General features: G+C 36.7%; 1 protein-coding gene across 2 annotated transcripts in view; it reads left to right on the forward strand.

Moving 5' to 3' along the window:
* Positions 1-9,831, forward strand: part of LOC107690364 (FERM domain-containing protein 5) — a 128,042-nt gene that overhangs the window by 110,527 nt on the left and 7,684 nt on the right. For both annotated transcript variants that reach the window (XM_016488671.1, XM_016488673.1), the window contains exons 11-13: positions 2,790-2,864; positions 7,073-7,141; positions 7,360-7,466. In XM_016488671.1, coding sequence (XP_016344157.1) covers positions 2,790-2,864; positions 7,073-7,141; positions 7,360-7,466 — 251 coding nt within the window. The remainder of the gene's footprint in view (positions 1-2,789; positions 2,865-7,072; positions 7,142-7,359; positions 7,467-9,831) is intronic.

Below are 9,831 nucleotides of genomic sequence, written 5' to 3' on the forward strand. Positions count from 1 at the left end.
ATCGATTCGGACGGGACTAACATCTCCATGTTTATTACAGAAATGGGAGGGTCTGTTTTGTACATCTGGGCGTAGCAGAGATCACATGCTCTGTATGCATGCATTGCGTATAGTCATAAACTATAACATCAACTACAACAACCATGTTTAATTTTAGTAAGGATACATACCGTATGTAATTAAAATATTATGTAAATGAGTGCAGAAATGAAGGTGAGTAATCTTACCTGACGTTGATATTACAGTAGCCAGACTTAACAGTTTACGTGATCTGGCTCTTGAAAAACAGTAGGTAATTTGCTCTGGAATTATTAGAGGTCGTGTAAGAAAAACACAGACTTGGCAGGTTCGGACAGGATTAAAATCGCAAAGTACGTCTGTGAAACACACATTTCTCTAATGACAAACTGGAAAACTAGTCCTGTCCGAATAGGGCTTTAATAATGCAAGACCCTTCTGCAAGTGTCGTCTGGATACCTACGTCTAGATGCCGTCACTGTTTTTACCTCGCGGGGGTCATCTAATGGAACAGCCACGTGTTGAGAATGACCTTTACTGCGTGAGCAATGAGAGATGCGTTCTGCTAGCTCCTCCGGAGGGATGTCCGTGCCCATTTCAGTCACGGTTGATTGTACATGTCCTTGGCCTCAGCATTGGACGTTTTTATAGTGACAGTACAGCTCAAGGCAGACCGCAGTGTTACGCACAACACTGTGTTTGTTTCACAACACTGCGAGCCACCGCTGGTTTTTGTCTCTGTTTTATGATGAACGATTTTGGCTGACTGAGGCAACATCTTTGGAACGAAAGTCTGTTTCAGGACTCATCATGAAGTGTGGGAAAGCTCAATTTAGGTGAAGGGAATGGTGTAATCACTGATTTGGCAAGGCGCCTTATCAAAACTGAATCTGCATCGTATTCTAAGTCTGACTGAATTCATTCCGCTGGGGCAAAGAGAAATTTGTAGCTGTAGTTAAAGTCTCCTAGAGAAGGAGAACTTGTGGCAGGTGAAGGCAGATGATAATTGAAAAGTGGGTTTTATGATTCACATAAAGGCTGTCTTTGGGGAAGGAAATTCCACACCTGGTGATGAAAAGCCTGAATCAAATGTTCACCAGAGACCGTCTGAGTCAGAACACTCAAGCTCTGCCTGAGGTTTCAGTCACTAGGAAGGTTAGAATATATGTCCTAGCTTTAGAAATAAAACTTCTTTTAGCATGTCAGTGGGGTACAGTAGGTGATATCACAAAATCTGATTTATGAAAAATGTTGCAGTAATTTTATTTAACTGTAATGTGATATACGGTTGTTTTGCTTGGAGTTCAACAAATTTACATGAAGTACTTTTAATTATATATTTATTTTTTAAAGACTAATTAAAATACTTAAAATATATAAAAAAAACAATTAAATACAACTGAGTTTAATTAAATACAATTGAAAAGTAGTTCATCACATTTAGGTAATTTTATTTCTTAATTTGGAAGTTCATGAATGCAAACTAAGAAATAAGATTTTTCATAACAATTGATAAATGTAAAGCAGTTTTTTTGCACAAATGCCAGATTTATGTAATTTTTAGTTAAAAACAAGATTGTAAAATTTATATTGGAAATTTGAAGAAATTCTGGTATTTGAAGTCATGCATTGTAGGTAATATACACAAACATGAGTCCACACATCAATTAAATTTTATTTAAATTTTAACATTTGTAAATAAACTTTCAGCATTTCTTTCATAAATAGCTAATATAGTCGACCATAGAACACCAATCATAGAAACGTGTTTTTCACAGATATCTAGTTGCAGATTTGCCATAATATAACCAGTGATGAACAAAATGTTTACTTGGTTACTGTACTTATGTACATTTTTCTATCTGTATTTGTATCAAGTATCTTTTTTATTTTGGGAAACTTGTACTTCACTACATTTTAAAGCCTAACAACATACTTTAATATTTCACCACGCGATAGCAATGTCTGATTTGTGATGATTCTTTTCAATAAACCTGTTGAATTGGTACAGTACTTTTTACTTTTAATACTTGGGTACATTCATAACCAAGTACTTTTGTTATTTTTACTCAAATAAAGTTGGAGTATGTATACTTCTACTGGAGTGATGTTTTTTATGGTATCTGTATCTTGAACCCCAAATACTTGTTTGTGCAAAAATAACTAAAGAATATTAGAAAGTTTGAACAATTGATGACAGCAATGTCATATTTTTGCTTAAAAGAGTTAAAAGAGAATTTATTCTTAACTCAAACTGTGTAGTTTAGAAATAGTGAGTTGTGTTAGCTATTTTGTTTGACTTTTTGTTTTTCACAAATGTGACCCTGGACCACAAAACCAGTCTCAAGTCGCTGGGGTATATTTTTAGCAATAGCCAAAAAAACATTGTATGGGTCAAAATGATAGATTTTTCTTTTATGCCAAAAATCATTAGGATATGTCATGTTCCATGATGATATTTTGTAAATGTCCTACCGTAAATATATCAAAACTTAATTTTTGATTAGTAATATGCATTGCTAAGAACTTAATTTGGACAGTTTTAAAGGCGATTTTCTCAGTATTTTCAGATTTTCAAATAGTTGTATCTCGGCCAAATATCGTCCTATCCTAACAAATATACCATACATCAATGGAAAGCTTATTTATTCAGCTTTCAGATGATGTATAAATCTAAATTTCGAGAAATTTAACCTTATGACTGGTTTTGTGGTCCAGGGTCACAAATGGGCATTTTTAGAGATTAATCATTCCTCTCGGCCCCTCGTCAGGTTGGAGAAGTCGAGCCAGGTTCGTATGGTGTCCAGCAGTAACCTGTTCTTCAAGGGGAGTCGTTTTCGTTACAGGTAAGTGTGGACAGACAGACAGACACAGCACGGGTCACTGCCGATGGACCGCCACAGCCTCAGGGGTTTAACCTTATGACTGGCTTTGTGGTCCAGGGTCACAAATGGGCATTTTTAGAGATTAATCATTCCTCTCGGCCCCTCGTCAGGTTGGAGAAGTCGAGCCAGGTTCGTATGGTGTCCAGCAGTAACCTGTTCTTCAAGGGGAGTCGTTTTCGTTACAGGTAAGTGTGGACAGACAGACAGACACAGCACGGGTCACTGCCGATGGACCGCCACAGCCTCAGGGGTCCCTGCTCCAAAAACAGCCTGCTGTCCTCATCACGGACACATAGAGGTGACTTGCTTTGGAGCCAATGCACCACAACCTGCTGATGGAGCTGTTCACACAGGCCACCTTTTAAACACAGATGTTTACTTAATAACGGCAATTGTAACTGTAATTGTAATTGATGAATGGAGCCATCAGGGCAATTAAACAAACAGCACGATCAATTATTATAGTGGGCTCTCAGGCTCAAACACCTCATTAGGAAATTGATAACAGTTATTTTCTCACTCCTATGTAAGGAGACAGGCAGGATTTTAAGGCATTGAAGGACTCCATTGAGAGTTTTTGTTTAAAGAGAAGTAGTTCAGCCACAGCCTGAGAGGCAGAGATTGAGTTAAGAGAGGGGACTCAATAAGGTTAATCTAATTCTTGAGCTTCATGTACTCTAGTAGCAGCGGTCACCATCTCTCACAGTCACAGGGATCACAATTCCCACCAAAATGCCAATGGTTTGAACGTGACTGGAAATGTGGCTGTTTTATCCTCAATGGCTGAGCTGTTTTCTTTTGGTTGGTTTTTAGATGAATCTGGTCAGCCTCAACCAGGGTCTGAAAATAACACCCACCACCAGCCGTATATAGACCGTATGCAGGTAGTTTTGCTCATCTGCCTGCTACTGGAACGAGTGACCTGTAACGTATTTCCAGTTAGTGAATATTTTAGCATGGTTGTGCAACTATTTGTGGTATAATATAATATAATATAATATAATATAATATAATATAATATAATAATGTAGTTTTTGGTTACAGTATAAATGCAAGGAGAATTTTAGATATTTGTTTTAGATATATTTTAGATATTTCTGATATAATATAATATAATAGCTTTTGGTTACAGTATAAATGCAAAGAGAATTTTTGATATTTGCTTTAGATATATTTTAGATATTTCTGATATAATATAATATAATAAAATAGTTTTTGGTTACAGTACAAATGCAAAGAGAATTTTAGATATTTGTTTTAGATATATTTTAGATATTTCTGATATAATATAATAAAATAGCTTTTGGTTACAGTATAAATGCAAAGAGAATTTTTGATATTTGCTTTAGATATATTTGAGATATTTCTGATATAATATAATAAAATAGTTTTTGGTTACAGTACAAATGCAAAGAGAATTTTAGATATTTGTTTTAGATATATTTTTGATATAATAGTTTTTGGTTACAGTATAAATGCAAAGAGAATTTTAGATACTACTTTTTTATAGCGCTTTTCATGATACAAATTTATACAATATACAGTAGCTTATCAGTGGTGACTGTCAAGGTGATGTCCATATGGCAGAAATGCACAGTAAAAATCATGCAGTTAGTTAATGACATGTATTCAAACAAACACTATTAACAGCAATGATTATATGTCGCGATCAAACTTATGGCAAAATTTGGTAGTTTTGTATGTTGGTTCAGGGTTGTCGTCATCTGAGGTCCTCGGAAGGGTTGGCATCATCTCTTCTCAGGTGTTCAGTCATCTCAGATCTTTGTAAGGGCTGGATCCAGACTGAAGCTTGTGTAATTTCTAGTTACCTCAGGATGCCCATCCCGTGGCAGAAACGGAGAAGCAAATAGAGAAATATTAGCATAGCTGCTGTTCAAACCAAGTAAAACACGATAACGTGTTCAAACCAAGCAAAGAATGATAATGTGCATTTGATCAGATATAATTGAAGTACAAGGTTATGAGATACATTATGTGAATGCTTGGCTAAAGAGATGTTTCTTTAATATAGATTTAAACAGAGAGAGTGTATCTGAACCCCGAACGTTATCAGGAAGTCTATTCCAGAGTTTGGGAGCCAAATACAGAACTTAATAGGTAGCCAGTGCAGAGACTGTAAAATTGGGGTAATATGATCATATTTTCTTGACCTGGTAAGGACTCTAGCCGCTGCATTTTGGACTACCTGTAGCTTGTTTATTGAAGATGCAGGACAACCACCTAGCAGTGCAATACAATAGTCCAGTCTAGAGGTCATGAATGCATGAACTAGCTTTTCTGCATCAGAAACAGGTAACATGTTTCGTAGCTTGGCAATGTTTCTAAAATGGAAGAATGCTGTTTTTGTAACATGTGAAATGTGATTTTGAAAAGACAAGTTGATATGATGACTATGGAAGAAGTAACAGTACTATGGAGGACGAGAAATGACTTAAGTATAAATAAATAAATAAATGAATAAATAAATATATGAAGAAATAAATATAGAAATACATAAATAAATGTAGAAATACATAAGTACATAAATAATTAATTAAATGCTGAAATAAATGTAGAAATACGAATAAATATGAATAAATAAATAATTAAATGCTTAAATAAATAAATGCAGATATGCATAAATGAATGAATGCATAAATAAATAATTTTGTCAAAACTGTCATTTTTAATTGTGCTATTTTTGTACCATTTGTGTTATACTACATTTTTTTTCTACATTTATTTATGTATTTATACAGTTATTTATTTTTACATTTATGTATGCATTCCTACATTTATTTATTTCTGTATTTCTGTGTCCGTATGTTAATAAGGTAGGCGGTCCTAACCTCCCTCAATGCAGGATTGGTCAATTAGGCAAACCAGTCAGATCAACCGTCAAGACCAGATAGTTAGAATTCTAACAATAGCCTTGTCCAAATACCCACACTTGCGGTCTTTGCACTTGACCACTTGACTACTTATATGACGTATTTCCTGTATTTGGCCCAAGTGTTCAAGTGAGCATGAAGATTCAGCAAGTGGTCTCCCATTCGAAGCCATAGTTAGAAGGCTAACTATCTCGTCTTGACGGTTGATCTGACTGGTTTGCCTAATTGACCAATCCTGCATTGAGAGAGGTTAGGACCGCCTACCTTATTAACATACGGACACAGAAATACAGAAATAAATAAATGTAGAAATGTAGGAATGCATAAATAAATGTAAAAATAAATAAAAGCAGAAATGCATGTTAATGTATAAATACATAAATGAATGTAGAAAAAAAATGTAGTATAACACAAATGGTACAAAAATAGCACAATTAAAAATGACAGTTTTGACAAAATTATTTATTTATGCATTCATTCATTTATGCATATCTGCATTTATTTATTTAAGCATTTAATTATTTATTTATTCATTTATGTATTTCTACATTTCAGCATTTAATTAATTATTTATTTATGTACTTATGTATTTCTACATTTATTTATGTATTTCTATATTTATTTCTTCATATATTTATTTATTCATTTATGTATTTCTACATTTATTTATTTATTTCATTCTGCATTTACGTATTTATTCATTTATTTATTTATTTATACTTAAGTCATTTCTCGTCCTCCATACAGTGCATCCGTCTAGATGCAAATTATAATCCAAGAGATTCTGTGTACTGTTTTTTTTTGGTCCAATAAGTAATATCTCTGTCTTATCCGAATTTAATAGGAGAAAATTATTGGTCATCCAATCTTTTAAATGTTTAACACACTCTGTTAGCTTAGATAATTTAGAAGTTTCATCTGGTCTCGTTGAGATATATAGTTGAGTATCATCCCAATCTTTTAAATTTGAACACACTCTGTTAGCTTAGATCATTTAGAAGTTTCATCTGGTCTTGTTGAAGTATATAGTTGAGTATCATCTGTATAACAATGGAAACTATTTTTCCATTGAATATAATATAATATAATATATAAATTGTAGTTTTTGGTTACAGTATAAATAAAGAACAAGGTTTGTTTTGGTCCACTTAAAGAGGTCTTTATGCATCTTTTCAGTTGCATATTTATGGGTATTTAGTTTGATAAGGGAAATTATGCCAAAATATTTCACTCTAGCAAGGGGAACTGGACACGCCAGTTGTTTTTGTTTCATTTCAGTGGAAGAGTAGCCAAAGAGGTAATGGAACAGAGTGCAAAAATTAAACGGGAACCTCCAGAAATACACAGGTATGCATGAGTGCCCATCAGTTAACTGTATAATTGCTCACACTGCAATTTTATTAACTGTATAATTGCTTACAGTGGGTCACATTCTTTTGGTGGCATCTTTTTTGTATGCATGCATGCATGTCCAGTAAGACTGACTGATGTCTGTAGTTATAGGATGTACTGTAATGTGATAAATGGGTGTGTTGATACAGTACTGAGTGTGTATGTGGTCACAGGGCTGGCTTGGTGCCCAGCAGAAGCTGTCCATCCATCACGCATGGGCCGCGGCTGAGCAGTGTCCCGCGGACCCGCCGGAGAGCCGTACACATATCCATCATGGAAGGTGAGAGTCCAGTTCAACCCATTAACCTGAGTTCAGCTCTACGCTGAAACTCTGAAACCACAGACAGAGCACTACATGTCAAAGCACTCAATGGTTTGTAATATCATCAAAATGCTGTAGAAAACAGCCAACTTGTAATATAGCTACTTATAATTTTTAAAAAGAGGGCAATTTATGCCATTAAGACAATATAAAGGCACTGAAGAAGTCGTGAAAACTTTAGGATAACACTCTAATGAAAGTTATTGTAGGGAATATTTTAGCATGTTTTTGTAGCTTTAGATATTTTTATTATGCATGTACGTGTATATATATATATATATATATATATATATCATTTTTTATTTTTTTTACACACTACGCACATATGCCCTCACCAAAGTTGACCGAATGCTGTAATATGAGGCTGAACCGGCCGTCACTTAGAGGAGTGGAGATGCAGGTGCTCCTGTCAGTCACACCACTCTATTTCTGTGCCAGCTGTTAACAGTCAGTACTAACACTTCGATGTGTCACCAGCTGTGCCATCTTGACCCACCCATCCCAGGCTTACCAGTGTCTGCCCACCCCTTCATTCTGGGTCTCATCTAATGAGCCCGACTGTTACAGTAGACTAGCATCACAACAGAGCACTGCCCACTCTTAACATGAGTACACTATACATAGACAGTGTAGTTAAGTCTCTGGTCACTATATCCTCTCTGAAACTGTGATTCAACACAGAAAAGACCATCGTAAGATGTTGTGAGGAGCTCTTGTCTGTTGTGCGATCGGCTCAGAGAGCTGGGGAGGATAAGTCAACTATCCTACATGTGCTGACTGTGAGTCTTCATGGAGTATTAATACCCTCATCTGAAAATAGACAGGACCTTTTTCGCCATTTAAGTCACTGGCTGTTGGAGGAGGGAAGGAGGCAAGAGGCCTGGGTGGGGTAGGATTTGCCACCACTGTCTTGGGTGCCTACTCTGCCGTTTACCAGCATAGTCAAGCTTTTACCCAGCAGCCCACGGTGGAAGTAGGGCACCAGTAACAGGGTTTATACTTGTTCACATGCTCTCTGAAGAAGTTCGGCAGCTGCAGACGTTCACTTTTTGGAGATAAACATGGTGAAGTGCCTAATCCGCATCACCACCCGGGTGAATGTCCACCTGCGCATGATCAACCACTGCTATCGGGATGTAAAGGTTCGGGTGCTGAGTTTGGGGCCTCGTATGCTGGGAAAGGCCCTGGGCGTGCTGCCCCTTTACCCAGCCCTCACGGGGCAGCAGGACCAGCTGCGGGCATCACCTTTGCCCATGACTTCGCCATCTTATGCAGTGCCCGCCACAGCTTTAGGTAAAGTCTAATGTGTGTTTGTTTGTGCACCAGATTGATTTTTTTTATTATTAGGTTTTACTGAAGACCTTTTTCAGTAAGATGTATTTTATTTCTGCTTTGTTTTGATGAAATCGGATTAGGTGGGTTAGAATAGAAAGAGGCAGGTAATGGAATTTCTGTTGGTGTTGCTGCGGTGGTGTTTGTTGTCAAGCTTAAAAAGCTCTTTGAGGTGTGAAGTAGAGACCTGCGCGGGACGGATTTTTCAGTCCCACTCCCACAAGATTTGTTCCCACGCCCACTCCCGCAGAAAAATATCTTATCTGGTCCCGCTCCCGCCCGCGACATTCATTTTTTGTCCCTCTCCCGCCCGCAAAAACCCGCATAAAAGTAATCTATATAGATGTTTTTTCAGCACATCAAAGAAATTTACATTAAATGGTTCTGTAACATCTCCTATGATCCACAACATCCCAGCATAAATGCTCCCGATAAAATATTTGTTATTTAGGCTAAGCATCAACATTCACAAACCACTGTTATTTTTAACAGAAAAGCAAGCATGGGCTGCTGCGTGCATGGTTTGGCATGGCAGAATGCGAGCAGCACTTCCTTTATTATCTCTAAAAGCTGACATCTCAGTTCATCACTATCTCATAAAGCTCTGTTATAACACAATGAACATATGCACAAAGAATCTTTCACAATGTCTACACTTCGTGACTTTCTCCCCATCCTGGCACAAACGGCTCAATTAGTTCTAGGTTTGATGAAGGCCCGCCTTCCGAAAAACGAAATGTGATGTGATTGGTTAGCTGTTCCAGTGCGTTGTGATTGGCGAACAGCTTAGACGGTGTTTCAGTACAGCCCCGCCCCTTGCCAAAGCAGCAAGTTTAGTTAAGGATGTCAATATTGCCATATCAATTTGAGCCGGAATCAGACCCAGAGAATATTGAACAAGAGGATCGCGCAGAACCTTTGCACGCACGGATAGTGCAAGACATATTAGAGTGGTAACGCTATTGTTGTTGTTTTTTTTTTTTTTTTTCAC

The sequence above is a fragment of the Sinocyclocheilus anshuiensis genome, unplaced genomic scaffold (genome assembly GCF_001515605.1).
Source record: "Sinocyclocheilus anshuiensis isolate Anshui unplaced genomic scaffold, SAMN03320099.WGS_v1.1 scaffold609, whole genome shotgun sequence".
In the NCBI taxonomy this organism is placed as follows: Eukaryota; Metazoa; Chordata; class Actinopteri; order Cypriniformes; family Cyprinidae; genus Sinocyclocheilus; species Sinocyclocheilus anshuiensis.